This window comes from Homalodisca vitripennis, chromosome 4, assembly GCF_021130785.1.
Source record: "Homalodisca vitripennis isolate AUS2020 chromosome 4, UT_GWSS_2.1, whole genome shotgun sequence".
Classification (NCBI taxonomy): Eukaryota; Metazoa; Arthropoda; class Insecta; order Hemiptera; family Cicadellidae; genus Homalodisca; species Homalodisca vitripennis.
Window position 1 is genome coordinate 85,549,371 of NC_060210.1, and position 23,862 is coordinate 85,573,232.

Below are 23,862 nucleotides of genomic sequence, written 5' to 3' on the forward strand. Positions count from 1 at the left end.
TGTTTCCTCCGAATCATATTTTTAACTTGCCACTCTTGAAACCAATTTATAACACACATAATAGTTACCCAGCCAATGAGTCTGAAAGTGACACTTTTCTTGCTTTAAGTGTCTACCTGTTATTTTTAAATGTATCAAAATACAGGGTGACAATTAAGTCTGGAACGTTTTTTTTAATTTTTGAACCACAATATAAAGAAATACCAAAGTTTACACGTGCTTACTGGTGATAGTAACGCACACATATGCCCAATTACCGACCGGATAATCCCTTTGGGGGACGGTCCACAAGGAGTCAGACAAATTCCTTAGATAGCAGCATAGGTCAAGTTTGGTATCAAATTAAAGGTCTTACTTAGCAGAGTACAATGCCACAAACCGGACTTCAAAAGGTGGATTCATTCAGTAGTTATAGCTATTTGAATTTTAAAACAATTGAACAATGTAAATTATTAACTATTACAAGAAAACACCAATTTTTAAGTACCTGTGATCAAAGTAAGTGTTCAAAATGTTCCCCTCCCATCGTCTGGCAATGTCCTAGGTGGTTGTAAAAGCCATCCACTGCATTTTGAAGGTAGTCACAAGGAATATCTTGAGCTTCTTGGACTATGAGATTTCTTAGGTGCGCCAAATCTCGAGGCTTAGTACGATAAACTTTATCTTTGAGGTATCCCCAAATAAAAAAAAAATCCAGCAGAGATAAATCAGGGGAACGAGCAGGCCACTCTACTGCACCACGTCTTCCAATCCATCTGTGAGGGAATATTGTATCCAAGTATTCTCTAACAAGGAGAGCATAGTGTGGTGGCGCGCCATCTTGTTGGAAATAAATTCTTTGAAATTGTCAACCAAGAGCAGCTTGTAGTGCAGGAATTATCTCATTTTGGAGCATTGCTAGATACAAGTCACCATTTAAATTACCATTGATAAATAATGGGCCCACAATTTGATTTCCTATAGTACCTGCCCAAACGTTAAGTTTCTGTGGATGCTGTGTATGACTCTTCTTTCCAGTGTGGATTGCTATTGTCCCAATACCAACAATTATGTCTATTGACATTGCCATTCAACATAAATGTTGCCTCATCAGAAAATAAAATATCGTTCAAAAGGATTTGTTTTCGGTCAATTCTATCCATCATTACTTCACAAAATTCGAGCCGCCTCTGTGTTGATTTCCTCTCTGCTCAACAAACCACAAAACCATGTCTCTGCCTCTTGACCAATGTATACAGAATGTTTCTTGTTGGTAAAGAGCTGTGTTTGTCATGTGAGCTGTCTGTATTGAGGGAGGATTTTTGAAGCATCCAAACATGAAAGATTCTAATGATTTCCGGCTATTCAAAAATTGAGCCGAAAAAACATTTATACTGTTACTGAGGAGTTGTACTCACTTTAGCTTTGTCAAGAGTAAGAAGAAATAAAAGAGTATCTTTATACAAAAAAAAGTCATTCAATTGAACAGTTTTCAAGGCCTCCTGTTAGAATACAATTAAAAGGATCTATTCTAATATTATTTTGGGAACGTGTAATAGTAAAAGAGTAATGTATTGTTTGAACATGTTATATGTATCATATATACCAATGAACAATGGAGAATTTTGATTAGAATAATAGGACAATGTCAACAACCTGAAGCAGTGGCCAGAAACAAAAAGTCCTATCCTGTAAGAAGGAGCTTGTACAATCTGCTTTAATTTTGAGATTCGGCAAGGCATTATATACGCGAGGAAGTTTAAGAATAAGAGGAGAGTTAATAATTATCTCCCATACTTTCTGACAGAAACTCAATATGGAAAAGAGCCTAAAAGAGTAACTTGTTCCATTTCTCTTTTCATACAACATCTAGAACGCTAAAGGTACATCAATCCCAAAAAAATCAATTTTTGGAAATAGATATTACCACTACTGCCACAGACAATATCACATTGCAAGTGCTGAAATATGATATATCGAAAGTCTATTTTCAAAGCTTGATAGTAGATGTAATCCTGGACTGCAACCATTCATTCTGGTCTTTGTAATATCTCTTTGTTCGTAAATACAGCTATATTCTTGGCAAAGGTTCTAGTGGCAACTGTACAGTTAAAGCAACCCACACAAAAGTAGGCCGATGACATATGAGGCAATGTTGATATATCCCTGCTGGCCATCATTGTTGATACGATCAGCTATGTTTTAAACAAGTAAAACTGGCAACATTGTTGGGCACAGGGTGTAGATAGGAGAGTAAAACGCAACAGCTACTGTCGGACTATTTTAGTGTGGGCTGCTGTAATGTTTATGTTCAATGTCAAATATGGTGGGCTGTAATACATTTTTCATACAATCAGTGCCCTTATATAAACATTTTAGCTCTATCATATAATTCAGCACATAACGCGTTACAATGTGGCTCTTTGTTTCATTAGTACACAAGCCATGGAAACAAACATCTAATTTCTATTTAGCTTTTACCCTTGTAATAAAAAATAATTCATCATCACAGTATGTTGCTAAATATGGTGAATGTACTTTAATATGAAGTGCAGGGTGTCTAAAAAGTTGCTCTGCAGTGAAATTTAATATGAAATACAAGTTATATATTATGTAAACATCAATACGTTGTGCAGCAACTGCAGAGCGACTTTTGAACACAATGTAAAAAATTTAGTACACTTTGTATTAATTTTGATACATGCATAATTAAAATTCTGCGTTTATATGTTGTGTTTAAATTGAGATTTGAACATCCATACCGTAAGTCTTAAAAAAATAAATATCTTGAATCCAATTAAATAAACTGTTATGAAATATTTATTAAAACTTGTATAGAAAAAGTTTGGCATAAGTATTGTCATATTTTTTATGTACTAACAGCAGGGAAAGTATAATATCCCGCTATGAGTCTTTATTGAATATTAATGCTATGAATACTAAATTTCATGCTCTTTTCACATTCAAAATATTTGTGTATGGTCCAATAAATATTAATTCCTAAATATCAATATTATATACTTTTTGAAAACACAAAATTTAAATATTTGATCTTTTAAAAGAATAACACAATTAATAAAATGAATGTAACACATTACATAATTATTGAATTAGCTTATTATTTTATACCTTAGTGGTAGATAAATCGAAACACATTTTTTCCTAAGCTACACATGCACTGTAAACATATTTTACATGTTCTAAAAACATGCGTTTCATAGTTACTACTTTTATAACACTCTTCATACTGTGATTTTTAAGAATAAACTATATTTTAGATTTATATTGATATATCATGATGCATTTATTTAATTACTAAGGAAATTAAATGGATATTTATTTTGTAAATGTATTTGCAATATTGAATGTCTGTCTAGATTTAGATTAAACTAAAAGACAAGTTTAATGGTGTCTTCTCTTAGTAAAAACTACATTTGGAACAATATCAAAAATTCATTAACTGCTATGATTTTAATGTTTGGAAAAAAACATTTAAGTTGTTATATCTTATACTGTACATTCCAATGAGATTAGAACTTAATATGGATAATAAATGGTCATCATGAAGAAGAAATAAAATGTAAAAAATAAGGTTAAGCAGAATGGCTTAAGTATAGTGTTTAAATTATACTTAAATTTTATTACATACATTTTTTAATTATATTAAATAATATTTACAATACATCAAGAATAAAATTAATATAAAATTGCGTAAAATTTAAAAAAAAATATAATTTATCACACTAGAGTTTATGAATAAGCACCAATAAATAGACAAATAGGAAATTATTGAATTGACTGGTGGTATTATTATATTGAACTTAATAGAAAATTTTCCATTGTCTTTATTAAGTTTACATGGTTTAACCCTTTGCGCTTGAAAGGCTAGCAGCACTGGCCAAATAAAGGTTGCAAACAGCTCGCGTTAGTTTTGCCGTAGTTTGTCCTCGCAATTCGTATGGCCAGTACTGATGGCCGTGCTACTTTCATTGACAGCTCGGCGGCCATATTTGTCGTTTGCCTCCCCAGATCGGAATTATTTTTCCTCTGTGTTCTTTGCATAGTATTTTAAAATTTCAAAAGAAGAAATGAAAATTTATTTTTAGCGAATATTTCTAATACAAAGATAAACATACATTTGGGAAATTTAATTCTTATACATATATTGTTAACAAAGATATGTAAATACAATATCATAAAGTAGGTCTTTAGAGTTATATTATAATCAGACATGAACTATTTTACTTTTTTCTGTCTTTAGATATTTTTACAGAATAAAACTTAAAAATACATATCTATGTGTGGTCAAGAATAGATAGCACATGTCTTCTAGTAAATTTTTCTAGGTTTCTATCCCTTCTATTACTTCAGTGCATCACTATGTGTAATTTCATCTTATTTGCACAGTCAATGTTAAGAGAAAAATTATAGGTTAATTTAAAATTTACTGCTTTATATAAAAATTATTTTAAAATAAAGCTGTTCGGTAGGTTTCAGCACTCATCATTCATTACAAAACAAAGAAAGAAAGAATATTAAAAAATAACTGCTATGTTTAATGGCCAGTGGTGCTGGCCTTATGAGCTATGGACATATTATGTCTTGGTCAGTACAGCTAGATATACGAGCTGAGATAACATTACAGCAAAAATTAATTCATGCTTCCGACAAAATGGTGGTGGCCAGTAGAGCTGGTTATACAAGCTCCAAGGACAAATTCTAAATACTGCCTTCTAGTGCATAGGGTTAATATACTCTTATTACGATAGTAAAGGTAGGTTTATCTACTCAGGAGAAGTATGGGGCTATTTTATGTGAATAAACTAGTATTATATCAATAACAACAACAAAGATTATAATTTGAATTTACAAAACATTTGAATTGTATAACAATTTTAATTCAGTACCTACTTTGTGTCGAATAATGATGAAACAAATGAATAAAAAAAAAAAACAGTCAACTCTTGATTAGTTGGGCAATGGAAGAAAATCATTAAATTACATTAATGGAAACAAACTCTTACTAATGAGTAGATAAATTGTGTACATATCATTTAGAAACACATGTATACATAAAGTATGTCATAAAATGAAAAAAGAGACCAGTACTATTTTAATTTAAATAACAGTGACATTGTTACATTTGAAAGATACGATAATGAAGTGTTATGACTAATTATTGGCTGATCTGGCATGGTGGGTAGAGGAGAGAAAGGCATGTTTTTCTGGAATAATTTCACTGGTGTTCGCACAGGCACCTGCTAATAAGTTGATTATTTTGTTATATATCTTTGATGCAAAAATTATACTACTACTGAAGTTTAAGAGTTATGTTATTCAGCTCACCATTGCCGGGTTTTATGTATTATTTTTATTATTATGTTTGTAATGCGTTATTCTCTTTCTTATTTCCTAGAGCCCTTCCTCCCCACCACTTGAATGGTGTATAGCTCACTGCAAAATAGTGCTGTAACTTACAAAAGTTCTATATTTCAACAATTGTCAAAAAGTTTAAAATTCATCATTTTGAGTACAATTTTCAAAACTTTTCTGGGGGAGGACAGGACCCTTCTTTCTGTTGGAATTAAGAAGTACCTCCTCCAAAACACCCAGTATGTCTGGCACCTCCAAATCATGGACCTTGCACATGCCTGTATATAATCTGTTTTTAGTTCAACCATGGTTTGGTGAAGTGACACACACATTAATGAATAAGTATCCATGTTTTGAATGAAAGAGTTATTGGAAACAGTTACAGCTGTAAACAACAATATTGATGTCAATGTCACTTCATTGGCACAAGGAAATCGCTCAACATTTTACAGGAGCAAAATTTTGTATTTAACAATTTATTTTCCCATTAGTTGATAAAGTAGTAAAATATAAAGAATATTTTTTATCTTTTCAGTCATTTTCCAGTGTACAAAGTAAATTTGTTTACTTTTCCAACTTAATGGGTCATGACAGTTAATGTATAACAAGGTTGATCCGACCCAAATAATATGGAGTTGACTGTATTAAAACACCCAATCTTTCATCCTAATATTTTTATCCTTTCAGTATCACAGTCTTTTTAGACAGAATTTTTCTGCAAACATCAGTTACATAAATTATAATTAGCGTGGAAAGGTTTTAAAGCATCCTGATACAATTATTTTGTCCATGTTTGATTGTTTCTCTTTATTTTCCATCATCCCATTTAACCCATTGAAATAGACTGATATAGAATGAGTTCTTTTTGCTATGTTCGGACCTGGTCCTGAAACATGAGCTTAGCTCACGGTTAGTTTTGGCATTTTGCTATTCAAGTTTTGACTGCATTGTTGTTGCGATTACATACATTTATAATGAGTAATGTTTGCATTTTAACCAAAACACAGAATTGTTTTTTTTTTTTACATTTCAAGAACAAAATGAACAACTCTCTATGTCAAATTTGTATGAATGTTCAGATAATAATATTTTACACTTAGTTTTTATATTTAACCCTTTGTGTAATCGGGAGGCCAAAAATGAGGCCTCAACTTCTTTCCTGCTCAGCACAGATTTAGTTTTAGGTGGTTGTCCTCTCAACTCTCCATGCCACGTATTGTGGCCAGCTGTGTTCTGCATCATACTATGCTTGCGTAACCATGTAATTTCAATATGTAATGTATTTTATTCAACTATGTAAAGGTCAATAAGTAGATAGGATACACTATAGCAGCTACAGTGATACTGACAGTCTGATAAAAAATATTTCTGAACAATGTGCACTACGGTAGTATATGTGCTGCAATTAGAAAAATATTAATTTAGTTACTGTTTGGCTGAGAGGTTTTCCAGCCATTACTGGATAAGGATTGAATTTTATAACTGCACAGTATAGTGGGCCACACTTAGTGACCTGGCGAGCTGAACGGCACAACAGCAAGGGTCACTAGGTGTGCTCCGACAAGCTGAGGGACAGGACATCCCGTGGTCACATTTGTGGCCTGGCGATATGAGAAGACAATTAAATGAAATTGATGCCGATCCCGGCATAATACAGAATTATCTTCTAGCCCTGATATATAGTTACTAAAAGATAAAATGTAAGTGAATTAGGACGATAAATTCAGCATTGAACTAACAAATTCTTGTCTTTCAAAAAGTTTGATTTAGTTGCTAATATTTTTTAGAAATGTTTTTTTATTTTGTTAGTATACTATGCAATACTGGTTTTATGGAATTATAATTTAATGAAATTTACAATTGCTTCATTCTATCTTAAGGTGTTTTGTTTATATATGTAGAGCAAAAAATTATGTCTAAACCTTTAAAGTGGTTGAATAGTAGCAACTTATTTCCAAACATAACACTGACACTATAAAGTATATTATACATACATACATACATATATATATATATATATATATATATATATATATATATATATATATATATATATATATATATATATATATGAAACCATTTTAACCCAAAAATGTGTAGTAATATAATACATAAGTAATTCGTTGTTTCAACCATTATGTAACTACAAAACTGACAAAGGCACTGTAAGATATTTTATAACAAAAACAACCTTTATAGCAACCAAGGATGATCCCAAACTGATAACTGAAAAGTCACAAGCTCGTTCCGGCTAAGACAATGCATCACTTCCTTTAATTAATACGACCAACAGAGACTTACCAGTTAAGATGAACATTGTTCATAAGAAACGAAATATAACATAATTTCTTCATATTTATGTTAAAAAGTAAATGCATGCATGAATGAACTAGAAAATACGTTATTCTTAATTTACATCTTCAAATTGTGATTAACAAACAAAATAGCTAATATAGTTATAATTTACTATTGGATGGAATAATAGATTACAAACTCAAACAATTTTCTCGATGCATCAATTTTCAAATATAACAGTCAACGTTATTCTTAATTTACATCTTCAAATTGTAATTAACAAACAAAATAGCTAATATAGTTATAATTTACTATTCGATGGAATAATAGATTACAAACTTAAACAATTTTCTCGATGCATCAATTTTCAAATATAACAGTCAATGAATGATATGTTAAATAACTAAATTGCAAGTACTGATTTGTTTCAAGAACTAAAAAAAAATGAATGCTCAAAACTAATTAACAATAAATCTTATTTAACAAGAGTGATTTATTTACTTTAATATCTTTCATTATTAATGAATGTTCATTATCTTCATCTTACCAAATGAAGCCAATAGAAACAATTGAGAGCAACATGTATATAGCATTTGGAAAATTATGTTTGAGCAAAAGAAAACATAGTGAACAAGCACCGGCTGGGAGGCACTATGGTGAGTGAAGAGGGGGGAGGGAGGCTATCTGTTGGCCCAGTCGCCCCCAGTCTCCCGAAGCGCACGAGCGGTCAGTCGCTCGATCTCGCAGAGCAGCTGCTCAGTGTCAGTATCCAATGCACCCTCGCACGAGTCCCACTCTAGTGACTCTGCAGGGCTGTCCTCCAACACCGAAGCAGTGGAGCACTCTTCTGTCGTGCTCTGCAGGCGTGGCTGACACAACGGTGCAGCATTACCCACGATACCTGACAGATAGACATAGTCAGTGCTGTATTTTAATGGCTTACATTCTAGATCCTAAAAATGATCCTATACTCCATACTCCTATAATAACATACTCTCATTTCCCTGCTAATAAGTGGTTATTAAAAAACAACCATTCCATTTTAAGTATTTAAGGTTGTGGAAATCTACTGAGTAGTCTGTAGCACATGGAGTAGAAATTCCATTCAACCATGGGTAATATAGCCCTTTTTGTAATTAAGATGCTTCTCTTAAAAGAAATTTTACATAAATATCCACATAACTACACCAACACTGACACACCTCTACAGACTAACCTGGTTCAGGCAGCTTGCACACTGTTTCTGGTCAGTTTTGCTCTGTATAACATACTTGAGGAGCCTACATAACTTCCAAATTTCAAATTTCGATTCAGACAAACAAAAAAGTCCTGCTCAGTTCTAGTCTGGCAAATCCAATCAGTCGTCTTTAGATAGAGACTTTACCAAGTATGAATGTCAGAGAGACAACCACCTCAACTGGAGGAGACAAAACTGCATCCAAGTCTTCCAAAACATGGCTGTGATAGTTTCCACTACTCCTTCCCGTGGTAACTACATCATGGCTCTCATCAGGATACAGCTGACATGGTACAGTCTAAGAGAGAACTGCATCCACTTCTCCCAAAGCATGACTGTGATAGTGTCCATTACTACTCCCAATGGTGACTACATCATGGCTCTCATCAGGAGACAGCTGACATGGTACAGACTGAGACAGAACTGCATCCACTTCTCCCAAAACATGGCTGTGGTAGCATCCACTTTTCCTTACCATGCTGACTACATCATGGCTCTCATCAAGAGACAGCTGACATGGTACAGTCTGAGACAGAACAGGATCCACTTCTCCCAAAGAATGACTGTGATAGTGTCCACTACTCCTCCCATGGTGAATACATCATGGCTCTCATCAGGAGGCAGCTGACGTGGTACAGTCTGAGACAGAACTGTATCCACTTCTCCCAAAGAATGACTGTGATAGTGTCCACTACTCCTCACCATGGTGACTACATCATGGCTCTCATCAGGAGACAGCGGACATGGTACAGTCTGAGACAGAACTGCATCCACTTCTCCCAAAGCAAGACTGTGATAGTGTCCACTACTCCTCACCATGGTGACTACATCATGGCTCTCGTCAGGAGACAGCTGACATGGTACAGTATGAGACAGAACTGCATCCACTTCTCCTAAAGAATGACTGTGATAGTGTCCACAACTCCTCACCATGGTGACTACATCATGGCTCTCATCAGGAGACAGCTGACATGGTACAGTCTGAGACAGAACTGTATCCACTTCTCCCAAAGAATGACTGTGATAGTGTCCACTACTCCTCACCATGGTGACTACATCATGGCTCTCGTCAGGAGACAGCTGACATGGTACAGTATGAGACAGAACTGTATCCACTTCTCCCAAAGAATGACTGTGATAGTGTCCACTACTCCTCACCATGGTGACTACATCATGGCTCTCGTCAGGAGACAGCTGACATGGTACAGTATGAGACAGAACTGCATCCACTTCTCCTAAAGAATGACTGTGATAGTGTCCACAACTCCTCACCATGGTGACTACATCATGGGTCTCATCAGGAGACAGCTGACATGGTACAGTCTGAGACAGAACTGTATCCACTTCTCCCAAAGAATGACTGTGATAGTGTCTACTACTCCTCACCATGGTGACTACATCATGGCTCTCGTCAGGAGACAGCTGACATGGTACAGTATGAGACAGAACTGCATCCACTTCTCCCAAAGAATGACTGTGATAGTGTCTACTACTCTTCCCTATGGTGACTACATCATGGCTCTCAGCAAGAGACAGCTCTCATACTCCACCCATCCTAAATATCTTATGTTTTAGAGTGGGTCCTTGAGTAGAAAAGTTGCCTCCTATTACCTGCAGTATGACAGCTTTTTGTTGAAAACACAAGCCCACGTGGTACATCAATTCAATCAAGACTATATATTAAATTTGTTTAGGCTATTCCAGAATAATTGGAGAGAGTCAGAAACATCCAACTCTGATTGTTTCTGAGTAATACTTTTTTGAATTGTTTATAATTTCTAAAAGTGAAGCCCTAATAACGCTAACACTGGGTTATTAAAACTTTATTTTGTAACATAACAGGAATGCAATTGTATTACTGAATTGTATATTGCAAAATTGTATCTTTTAATAAATCCTTGATAATCCAACCTACTACATAATCAAAATACGTTAGTGAAACAAATAATTAAATTATCAATACCAGTTGTAATGTAATAATAAGATATAAATCTATTTCAAGTTATACAAAATTATTTACAGCAGCCAGAGGCGGGTCAGATGGTTAAAAAAGTGTTGTTGTATTCATTATTATTTAAACTAAAGTTATGTAAGGTTTAACAAAGGCACGATATTTGCTTTTGGATGACAAATTTAAAGTACTAGTTGCTAACCATTTTTCATTTACAAAATTAAACCGTTACTAATTTGTAACTACGAAACATTTACCATTAACACAGTTGATCAAAGGATGGAGAAGAATATCGACTCACCATCACTCTCCCACTCTAAATCTATCGAGCTGGGTGGTGTGAGACTGACGTACCGCCAAGCAGACTGTACACTACGGAGTGTCCTCACATCCAAGGTTACCAAATGTACATCCTCCGCATCAGTAGCAATGTTGGCCACACTGCTATGGCTGGGGCTCGGTGATTCACACCTGCTCTCTGTCTCCACCTCTAGCATGCGATGGCCACCGCGAATATGCTGCAATCCATCGAGGAAATGTAACACTGTTGTGTAGAATTATCCACCATAATATCGTAACATAATTAAAACTATATATCTGCCAGTAAAAGTATCTTTGGCATTTTCAAAATGGTGGCCATTAAAACTTTTAATATCTTAAAAACCAGCAATTCTTCTCAAGAATTACTAAAACATTTGATTTATAAACAAACACTCTAACAATTATTGAATTTTAGTTTTTTGAGGCTATTTGTGTTGAAGGAACACATCATTAACCACTTTTATTTCAGTAATGTGGGTCTGATATGTTCCTTGAACACGAAAGGCCTCAAAAAAGATTCGGTAATTATTGGAGTGTCTCTTTATAAATTAAATATTATATTCCAATAAGAAGAAGCTGGTAGAATGTAATTACAAGAATAACAGTTTTTGAAAATTTTATCACTAATCTAATGACACAAAAATTATTTAAACCAAATAATAAATAACTGATTAAGAGCAGATTTACTTTCACAAGACATAACCCACATTGATAGCTGCTGTTTATTCAGTTTTGAATTGTTAGATATTCGCTGAGAACCTCAATGTGGGCCACATCTCGTCACAGCAAATCTGTTCTTAATTAGTTATTTATTATTTGATTTAAATCATTTTTTTGTCATTAGATTAGTGATAAAATTTCCAAAAAACTGTTATTCTTGAGAAAAATGGCTGGTTTTTAAGATATTCAAAGTTTAAAGTTTGAATAACTGCTATTTTTTAAAATGCTAAATATAATTTCATGATATTTTTTTCAGTAACTGGTTTTGCTATCATAAACATTTGAGCCAAATTTTGTATAATTTAATTTATTATTTTTGACGATAACAATTTTTTTACACTAAACTTACATACAAACAGACGGGAAACTAAGCATCAGACACCGATGTTCATATGGTGAAATATGTTTGTCTTGACCTGAGTAATAACGTGGTGTACTTTTGTCCAGAGAGTTATGGGACACCCTGTATATTACTCTCATCAAAACAAGTACTTTGAAATAAAGCATTTCTTTAAACATAACCTCAATATTCTCTAACTGAAATTGCAAGAGGCTGCTGTTTAGTTACTACAGTAGCACCATTATACACTCTGTATGTCGACCAGTACCTTACATCAGAAATCTGTCTGCTATGAAGTACATTAGTGTGGTAAAATTACACTGAGGAAGAAGTAGGTACAGGTACAGACAAGTATCTGCTATATAATTGCTGCCAGAACGTAACCAAACACATATTATTTCATTACATTTAATGTGTATCTCTTAAAGCAAAATTCTAAAAAAACTCGAAGCACTGCTTCTAGAGAGGCAGGTATCTCATTTATAAAATAGGTAAGGAGAGATCAGGTTCATCTCCATCTGGGATCGCATGGAATCTTGATTTCTACTACTGCCAACTTAGAAAAACGTGAGACTAGGACTTATATAATCTATCAATATCAGTGCTTCTTACACTGTCTATAAATCCCCAATCCAATAGTTCAGTACAGAAAAACCAACAGCTTAAATGTATTAATTTTTGTAACAAAGATATTGTTATTTCATGAAAAAAAAGCTTTCATTAACATTTTATTACAATTTAGTACTAGTTATTAGTGATGACTCCTATGAGGTCATAAATAACCAACAATTAAATGACACTAGTCTTTACCTTTGCTATCCATATAACTTATGTTGTTACATTATATAGCATTGCAACAAGAAATTATTACAACTCTATTATTGTTCTACAGATACACTTACAGAGTTTTTTACTTACCTTGTAGCAGTTAGGTTTGAGGAATGAGCAAATCCTTGATAAGCACAAATAAATAAAAGTAATATTAATAATAAATAATTGACTTACTAAATTATTAAAATACTCGTTCATAAAATAGAAAAAAACACTGTATTGTGACATTTTTAATGTAAAAAGTAAATATATTTTTTATTTCATAGTTAGATAGAATTTTAAATAACAACAGGAAATATTAAATCAATAAATTAAAGTTTCAAAGTAACTCACCTATGACAAATTTTCTTCGATCTACATGGTTCATTGTTAGCAGTTTCCTATAACAAATAAAAAACTGATTACGATGAATAAAGTTTACAATGGATCTTAAAAAGCCTTTAAATGTTATTCAACGAAGTTGTGGATTTCTAAATCCATTGTATGTTTTGGCTATAGGATTAACTTACCTGGCTGTGTAGTAGTTTATGATACTGACAATTTCAATGATACACAACAGTATGTTCTCTAGATCTACTTTTAGAACCGGGACTATTCTCTACACCATGTACAGGGTCAAATGGCAGTACTTGACTATATGCAGTACATGATGTAAACCCTCTGGTTTTTAAACAACATGGTGAATCTCTGAATTTACTAAACATTTTAAATGCTGGTTTGGGGAATAATATAAAGCCGTTTAGTTCCTTGTGTATACATATTGTCCTCATTGAGAGGAAATACACATTAGTTTTTGTGAGTTTAGCCTTATTTCACCTTCTGCTTAGTAGTGTCTGAAGTTTGACACGGTCACAGACTTGACTGGAATCTGGAGTCCACATCCACCTAAAAGATCCAGCAAAACTGAAATATATAGAACCTTGGCAATCCTACTTAGTACTGTACTTGCTATGATTTCAGTAACATTGAATGCATCAGCATCACCAGGATATTGAGATAGGGGGCCAACCAATGGCCGACAACCAACCTAGCCAGTCGGTGATGAAGACATTCAATACATACTCTCGTCACTATAATGAGTTTTTAGTTGTTTCTGTGTTACGAGGTTTTGTCATCAGAGATATTTAGTCTACAAAAGAGCTCTGTATGACTAACCCAGCAGCTATCCAGTGTGATCTAGATGAAGAGGTGTTCTCTTTACACCAATGTTTTGAATGTCTTTGACGCCAACTGACTAGGTTGGTTGTCAATCATTGCTTAGCCTCCTATCTCAGTACATGGTGAATGGTGATCACTGATGCTATTACGTTAAACAGTGCTGAGTGATATCGCCAGCGTACTCGATTTTTTTGGTCTTGCCAGATCTCTTCAGATGGATGTGAACTCCAGATTCTAGGAGTCAAGTCTGTGACCATGTCATATTTCTAATGCTGCACTAAGCAGAAGGTGAAATGGAGCTAAACTTAACATTCATATTGAATCAACTCTTCCCATCATAGCTGTGTCATTAATGTTTGATTAAAGTTTATTTGGGACAATGGAAAATGTGAACGAATAAAAGGATTTCTGACATTTCCCTTCTCTAAGTATTAAAGAAACGACAACATTTTGAGGGCTGAAATCTGTTCTCTTCTTTAACAATAAGAGGAAGGCGAACTGAAGCTAAACAAATTTCAAATTGAATTAACCCTTCCGATCATAACTAAATTATGTTAAGACACACTTTATTACTTAAAACTGATAATAAATTGTGTTTATATGCTTTCAGACGGTATTACATATACTGACCATTGTTTTGATAAAAATTCTATAAACATCCTAAAGTTGAGCTCATATGCTTATATTGTGTTCTATTTTCAATTTCAGTTTCATCTGTAAATATTTTACAGTTGTTTCAAGCACTTGATGTTGTCACCTACAATGATTTAATAATTTCTCATTTTGGTTCCTGTTTTGTAGTTGTTGCTATTATTCTATTACTTAGCTTTACTGTTTTAAGTACTATATTACATCATTAGTTTATCTTATAAATGGAAAGACTTTTGATGAAGTGCATTGAAATATTGATTTCTGATGGACGTTCTATTGCAATCTGAGCAGGTTTTAAGTGATTATATACAATCATAGGTTTATCCTAAAGTAGTATTGATCTATAACATAAAACTATTATGTGGCTATTTTTATCTATGTATACAAACATATTAAATTTTAATATTTTACTTGACGTAGAAATTTATAAAATCCATTCAAACGATAAACAAGCACTTTTTAGCAATTAATTTATAACTATTCATGGGCCTTATTAATATGAATTTAAAGAGAGATAATGGAAATTCTTGTTATTAAAGAATGTTTTTAGTAAGACAACCAAGGTTAAGACAGCTTGGAGGTTTTACTGACCCCAGATGATGTTATATAATTGGAATTAGGAAGCCCATCAAAGCTGTTAAGCATGTCTCTCTCTCGTGAGCCACAGAATAAGAAATAAATAAAAGTAAGATAGGTTTCATTTGCAGCTGCTGAGCACCTGTAGACAGATGGAAAAATGTGTGATTTGTATTGGTATTGGAATTGGTCAGTAGGCCAACAGACTAACCAATCATGAATATCATCTGCAGTTCCAACTAGATCCAGTTAATGTTTCCTGTCAAAAAAATTCACCTGATGAGACAATGAGACTGCCACTTCACCTTAATAGGTGTCTCTGATGTAGAAACAATTTAAAAGGTTCATTTTGAACTTCTTCGTCACCAACTTTCTTTGCATCTTTTCAAACAAACTTGACTCCAGATTTTAGGAGTCAAGTCTGAGACACCGTCAGATACTAGACGTTGCAATAAAAGGAATGTGAGCTGGAGCTAAAATAAATTCAATATTCAAATTGAATCAACCCTTCCTACCATAGCTACGTTATGTGTAGAAAACTCAATTACTCCACCGTGCTGAGAGATCATGTCAGAAACATCGTAATGCACTCAATTGTGCACCTGATGAGACTTGTCACTTCACCTATTTATACGTGTCTCTGACGTTGAAATGATGTAAAGGTACGTTTTGAGCTTATTCGTCACCGACTTTCTTTGGATCTCTTCAGACGAATTTGACTCGATTCCATGAGTCAAGTCTGAGATAGCGTCAGATACTAGATGCTTCAATAAAAGGAAAGTAAACTAAAAGTGTGTTTTAACTTATGTCAGTGTGTCAGATAATTTATGGTGCACTATTTGCGTATTTGTTAGCATATGGTCCATTACCCAGAAGAACACAAATTCTGTATTCTTTATGCGCAATGGGTTAATATAGAAAAAATGTAAAGTATTAACTGTTTATAAATCTTACCTGAGCATGAATTTCTTCTTCTTCCACCAAGAAGTGAAGCTGAAATAAAAAGCATTTGCAAGGTACTATTCATTTTAAATAATACACAAAAATTAAGTATTAAATGATTATAGTTGTCACACAATCTGTCATATAAATCAGTTAGAATAGGCCATTGTTGTTGGTTTCAGTATTAAAACAGTAACACTTTTAGATTGTTTTTGAAGGAGTTGAAGAATGTATATGGATGCCCCATGTACTCTTGTTATTATCAATGATTGATGATACGTGAAGATGACTTAACAAAATTCTAAATCACTTAGGCAATGGTCTAAGTAATAAATGTTTTTTATAATGGCAGCGTCAGAATTTAAATTTTATTTCAATGTTTGATTAAATTGGTCTACTGCCAAAAGTTTATAAGATGAATATTGTTTTGATCTTTTCTTAAGGCTATTGTGGTATTGACCCTTACTTCCATAGACTCTATTAAGGCATTGTACCAGAGCTTAAACATTATAATCTGTCTACCATATCAGCACAAATGGCAAAAGAAAGACGTGTTTGTCTTCAGGGGTCATTGGGTCATGGCAGCAGCAGTAGAACCAATTTAGGAATTTATTTCAGTACCGGTACAATATTATTTACTTTTTATAATATTACAGTACACATGAATAAGTTTTTAGTTCTTTATAATTCAACATGCTTGTGAAATGTGCATTACTATCCAGACATAAAATCAATTTAAGATCAATCTTGCAAGAGAGTTTAAATATGGATGATTTTCTACAGTAATTAGTGGATTGCTGCAGTTTCTTTCCAGAACTACTCCAATGTTTTACAAGAGACACATATACAGTACATACTTAACCGATACTTCACTAAACAAAACGTTTCTACACTTAAAATTTTTTGTTCTGAAATTTGGGTATTTAAATTAATAAATTTTATTTTATATAAAAAATGAAAATTTATTTCCAATAATAACAATTACCAAACGATTATATACATAATGCAACTTAACCTAATTAAAAACTAAATATAAACATTTTTATTTATTATGTGTTAGTATAAATACATGATAATTACAGAAATTAGCGTACATCAGCACCTAGCCTGTACATAGGCTAGAGAGTAATCAGCCACTTTTGTAAATTTTGTTTTTTTTTTTTTAAAAAAAAAAGGAGAAGCCGATCCCCTTTTAAGCCTTATTCTGCCCGTCCTCATGGGCCACTGGCCTGTGCGAGGATCTTATCAAACAGAATAAGGGGGAGAGTCGATACAATACAAGGTCGATGGTACTGATAAAAAGTACAACGGTCACAGACAGGATTCGAACCTGCGTTATCTGTACCTGAGACTCAAAGTCCAACGCCTTAGACCGCTCGGCTATCGGCACTCCCAAATAATCTTGATTTAATTTTGAAAACAGAATTAATAGACAAACCTAAGGTACCTTGGTATTATCCTGAGGCCACAATTTTTGGTAAAATTCTCTTACCCGTTCCCTAAAAACACTACATTATTAGAACAAACTGGCTCTATTTGACTTACTGTGAAAATTACATGTGATGATGACGATCGGTTCTTGTTTTCAGTCTCCCGAAAGAAAGCTATGCTGGCGGAAATAGGCCACAACAGCTAGGCAGGTCTAGTTTCTAAACCCCTATTATAGAAGTAAAGAACTAAAAATGTAAACATCAGTTTTACCAACTGTGATATAACAATAATCACAGATCCATAGATCAAGTGACTGACAGGTATAGCAGATATCTCTATAGATTTGTGCGGAATGTACTAATGTTTAAAAAGTGTTTTAAAACAAGCTCTAAATTGAAAAGAAGGCAATGATCCAAGTATGGGTCGGCAGCCCATTTTAATGTCAAGCATCGCAAATAAGCGGTGGTCAAGCGGCTGTATATGGATAGAAACTAAGTGCCGCACAGTTCAAAGAAGGAAAACTTTTGAGCCAAACTACAAAATATGAATATGAATAACATTATTGAACTCCAAAGTTTCATAATACTAAGCATTAACAAATCTTACCTCAACTTTGTCTTCATTTTTATTGTAATGGGAATGTTCAAGCTTGTAGAGTCTGAAAGAAAACAAAAACAGGTAAACCAGGTCAGTAATTAGAATAAGTTAGTAATATTCGGTGTCCTAAATAAAGATTATAGTATGAGAGGATCTGTATGCTCCAGGTTAATCCCAATGATTAACTGAGAGTACTTCATTAGCTGTTAAAATGAAGTATGATGGCATAGATTACAAAACTAGGGATTCCTGTCATTGTCTATAAAACACCTGATGTGTACTTAACCCTTTCGAGTTTTGGATTAGTATATCCGTAAACAATATTTCATTTACAAGTGGTGAACGAAATATCCACTACTCTATTTCAAAATAACATGTGTTTGACAATTATATCTGTCAAACTCTTACACTCAATTTTATTGTAACATTATTTCTGCTATATATAAAATAGTGAGGTCACTAAACTTTCTATAGGTAAGTACTTGGTTCAGATTAGTATTAAACTGGGATGTAATACATTTTTTACATTACATACATTTTTAATACATTTTCTGCAAGTATTATTCAAAGATTCATGAAAATGTGACGAGTGATCTGAGATGGATTGACCATTGCTCAAATGGGAACATGAACATGTGGTCAAGTCCATCCAGCCCAGTGGCCCAAAAAGCGTGTTTCAGTAATTCACCTAGGAAAGAGTTTAGGTATTAACATTTACAGGTTATTATAGTATAAGGCACATAATTGCAAGCCTGGCCAGTTTTCTTCATCATTTTTTAATAATATAAAGAATTCCTAATTCATAATTTGAATACTAATTTTATCACAAGAAAGTAATATTCTATACTCATGCCGAACTTATAGCAGCGCCGCCTGGTGGCGAGTTACATCAATGGGCATAGCATATAAACCTCCATGGAAAAATACATGTACATACAAATTTTCATACAGTAATGATCAGTCAAACATTATACTTAGTGATTCCAATAGAAGTGTGCATTTTTTCCAGGGTTGATAGAGCATGTGAATACAAATATTTTTTGACAAAATATAATACACATGGAGTCGCAAATGTTTCATTTCCGAGAAAATGAAAAATTTGTGAAACGCCTTATTGTAAGGTAACATGTAGTGTTAACTTTGAGATTCAGCAAAAAAAAAAAAAAAAAAAAAAAAAAAAACTGAAAACTACTTAAAATAAATTTTTTTCTTAATTACAAATAAAAGAACCACTTCATTCAAACAAGAATTTAAAAAATATTAATTTTGTTAAGTACTTGAAGGTTGTAGAGATGAAATTTTTTGTATAACACCGTGTTTGCAAACATATTGAAATCAAAACAATTGAGAATTACTGTTACACCGACTAAATACATAAAACATTCAGTAGACATGGGATTTATTATAAATATTTATTTATAGGAGTACATAATAATGTTGGTATGAGCTGCTATTGCTATGGTACTTCAGTCCCTAATCAGTTAGGTATGAAACCTCCCTTAGCCAGATTTTCAACTTCTAACCTGCTGATACTTACTTCAAAATTGGAAAATGAAGACATTTTTAGCTATTTTAATACTATATTTTTAAATATAAAATACAAACATTGAATCCGTTTTATTGCAATAAACCATTAATCTTATGCCAAATTGTAAAATTTACCACTTATCAAATCTATTTACTAGTCAAATTATCTGTCATATGTAATTTTGTAATAATTTCTTTAATCACATTTTTTAAAGCAAGTTATGTTAGCTTCTTTTTAGCACTTAAGGTACTCTCTAGCTGTTACTACTGATGGGTCCACTTTTTGTATAAAAATTGTTTCTTGGCACCTCTAAAAACTTACATCATAAATAAGGGTAGATGAAAGTTTTATCTGGACGTTTTGGGTGTGAAAGTTTACTCTATAGCGTACATTCTGTCATTTTTTCCTCAATACATATCAGCCACCAAGATGCTACTGTCACTAGAAATAGTATGATCCGAAACAGGCGGTGTAAAACTGATGTTACAGTGTTTTGGGCAAAAAAAGAAAAAATCAATTTTATTCTTGTGAGGCCTTTCAGAATCAATGATTCCATCATCAGGCAACTTCAAAAATGAATAAATATTTATATTTTTCTAAATAATATATATATATTAAAAATAACATAAAGTAAAGGAATTGGAAATAAGGTTAGCCAGCACAAAATATTTAAACAGAATTAAATTTTAATTTTCTTATGGATTGAGGTGAGAGTAGAATTGAATTTTGAATTAGTCCGTCATCATTATTGATTTTTTAAGTTTTTCTTGATTTTTGTTAATGTAAAATGTTTTCCAAGTATTTAAGTGTATTGTGTTTGTAACTTCTTTCAATATTATTTAGAAATGATGTGTCCAGATTCAACACAGTTATTCCAATACATACAATAGCAGATTTTTTTATTTCTTCCATATTTTATATGTGCAAAGTGTTCTTTGAATCGTGTCTTGATGTTCTTTTTTTTGGAATGTATAATTTATCACAGTTGTTGCATTTAATCTCATAAACTCCTGATTTGTTTTCGAACGAATTTTTATCCTTGGGATTTCCTAATACTGTATTTGTGAACATTTATTGTTTGTTTTGTAAGTGATAGATTTGTTTGTATGCTTTTTAAAACTAATTGATTTGAAATATTACCGTACGTTGTACAAATGAATTTCGTCTTTTATTTTGATTGATTTGTAAAGTATGTAGTCAATAAGTTATATGGTGTAACCATTAAAAATACCAATATCTTTTATGTAGTTTAATTATTTGTTGTAGTTGTCGATAGAGAGTGGTGTATTTATATATTTTATGTATTTCCTCTTTTATTGTCCTAGTGTGTGATGTTTTTCTGCATATTCAATATAAAAGTGTTGAATTGTGTATGCAATTCAAAGTAGGCTAATATAATTATGTCAGAATGGATTAATGGGATTTTAAAGTCAATGTGTACTCAAGTGTTCTTGCTTGTACAATAACATGGTTAGGTGAGTATAACATTTTTAGCTCTCTCATGCATTTGTGATCAGATCCTCTAGAAATTTTTATAGTTTACTGATCAGTACTGTTTTGAGGGATTTTTTTCGTTAGACGCGATCAGTGCAGGGCTTTTACATGGTTCTTTAAAATAACTGTTTGGGCTTTTCAAAACTCATTTTAAAAAATCAGTAAACAATTAGTTTACTTTTGAAAAAAAAAAAAAGATAATGTGAACTGGATAATGTCAACATTGTAAAAAGTAAATATTTAATCTAACTTTAGACTTCAACACCTACGCTATCTCTAGAATTTGTACAAGGGAATTTTTTAAAGTTTTGAAGGTACTCAATGGTATTATCTAGAAGCCACTGTTTGTGGGATTTTTTTATACCGGTGACCTAAAAATACTACATATTAGAAAGTACAGATTTATTGGACCTAATGTAAATATTACCTGTCATTATGATCATTTTTTCTTGTTTTTGTCTCCCAAAAGGAATTAATGTTGGCAAGGAGGCCACTATGTCCCTATCTACTTCTGTCATTACATGATATAAGTAGGTCTAGATTAGGTTATCATTAATATATTACTAGTAGTACCAAAGTTAAAGATAACATTTTCCCAGGCAAAGCAGGGAAACCCAAGCCCACACTGATGGCCAGGGGCATTCAAAATTAGTATTTTCCCAACCTCCGATCATGGCCCATATCGTTTAACTTTTCCGATGTCAGATCATGTTTTACGATCTGGCACATCAAAGTAAATAATTTTTCAGGATAGTACCTAAATTCAATTAGCACTCTTTATATTTAAAGTGTATGTATATGTCTTTACCTACTTATATAATCTAATAACAAATAGTAGATGGGGACATAGTGGTCTCCTTCTCGACAATATGGGAGGCAAAAAAAAGGATTAACTGTCATATGACATGTAACTTTCGGTGTCAAATAAAGTCCGTTCTTTTTAATAATGTGGTTTATTAGGTCTCCAGTAAGAAAATAATGGCCTCTTGGTTGATACCAAAGTAAGTTACCATTTTAAATTTTTTGAGTAGTCATTTTAAAAATAATTTGCAAATAAGTAGGCCTAGGATATATACTTTTTAATGGTAAATAGCAGATTTTAAAAAAACTGCCATTATTTATTAATACTAATTAGGAGTATTCAATAATATTATTTAAATTAGGACGAGTGAAACTCTAATAAATAAGCATTTTAAGACAAATCTTTGGGCTTTTATAATGTTGCTCATATTAGGATTAGGCCTATTAGTAAGGCAAAGCTGTAATAGAATTGTTTAAAAAGTAGGATAAGCAGAATACCTTTTACGTCTTCTTGATATACTTTTCAGCTGTCCAAAGCATGTTCCCATATTCAATTGGATATTCTGAAAAACAATAGTTATTTACAAATATAAATTTGGTGTATGGAGATGACATAACCTCAATTCTATAAAAATTAAAAAGATAAATTAGATACGTTGCATTGATTCGTTGTATCAGTGTAGGAAAAAAATTGTTTATTGTATCCAAGACCAATTAAAAATATAAATTAATATATAAGCAAATCAAAAGAGTTAACGCCCACACAAATAACGAACATATCTAGAATTAATGAAAATCAACATTAATCGGTCTGCACAGCAGTACTACAGAAAATTAACAGATGATAAACATCTGGACTTTTGTAATCAGCTGTTCGGTTTTCTGCAAGTGATATAAGCAGTCCAGATAAATAAATAAATAAAACAAGCAAATAGTATAACTTTATAAATTATGGTGACATAAAATAATATAACAAAGTAATATTTCACGTGTTCAATTGTATGGTATTTTATGGTTTTGTACTTGACATTACTCTACTTATGACAAAATCGGCATTTTTAAAGTGAATCGTCCTATAGAGCAAGAATTCTTGAAAACGTTGGATATTCTGGTTTTGCTCAATGACAGCATACGACTGTCGCTGTGCCTACTCCACCTTATTGAGTAAAAAAGTAATATATCAAAAAATTACAATCGGTAACTATTTCAAATAGCAGTGAAAATTATCAATACCGGTACTGATATTCTAAGTATTTAATAATCATAGAGAAGCAATAATTCAAACAAATCAGGCTTTATAAGTGAAAAAAAACTTGGCTTATTCATTTCACGACTAATATTGCATGGGATATTGTCGAGGATCGCTGCTATATTATATTAGCAAAAAAGATGCATTCCAGATTCTGATTGCTGACTGGCGGAATTGACTTGCTGGCAAAGATATATTTGAAAAAAATTGGCGTTCTCCTAATACTGCACTGATATTGGTCTGATATAAGATTACCGGTGGAGGTATTATTTTCCGAATATCACGCAATTTCCGATCAAAAAGTGTAAAACCCCGAGTCTCAAAGTTAAGCAAATACTTGTACCTACTAACCAATAGAGTTGGAGTACTAAGGGTAGTTACATTAAAA

The 23,862-nt window shown here is 32.7% G+C and overlaps 1 protein-coding gene across 1 annotated transcript; it reads right to left on the minus strand.

Moving 5' to 3' along the window:
• Positions 1 to 7,443: 7,443 nt before the first annotated feature.
• Positions 7,444 to 23,027, minus strand: LOC124359682. Its single transcript, XM_046812624.1, has 7 exons — positions 22,724 to 23,027; positions 18,412 to 18,463; positions 16,387 to 16,425; positions 13,381 to 13,427; positions 13,135 to 13,168; positions 11,137 to 11,353; positions 7,444 to 8,548 (listed from the first exon to the last, which is right to left on the minus strand). Exons 1-7 carry the CDS (start codon positions 22,771 to 22,773, stop codon positions 8,328 to 8,330), a joined length of 660 nt encoding a protein of 219 aa, XP_046668580.1. The 5' UTR covers positions 22,774 to 23,027; the 3' UTR covers positions 7,444 to 8,327.
• Between the last annotated feature and the right edge of the window lie 835 nt (positions 23,028 to 23,862).

Coding starts and splice junctions, on each gene's coding strand:
- LOC124359682 (XM_046812624.1), bottom strand. CDS start 22,773: ATGGGAACATGCTTTGGACAGCTGAAAAGTATATCAAGAAGACGTAAA. Junction 16,426..18,411: donor AAAATGAAGACAAAGTTGAG/GTAAGATTTGTT, acceptor TTTTTATTTCAG/CTTCACTTCTTGGTGGAAGA. Junction 13,169..13,380: donor TCGAAGAAAATTTGTCATAG/GTGAGTTACTTT, acceptor GTGCTTATCAAG/GATTTGCTCATTCCTCAAAC.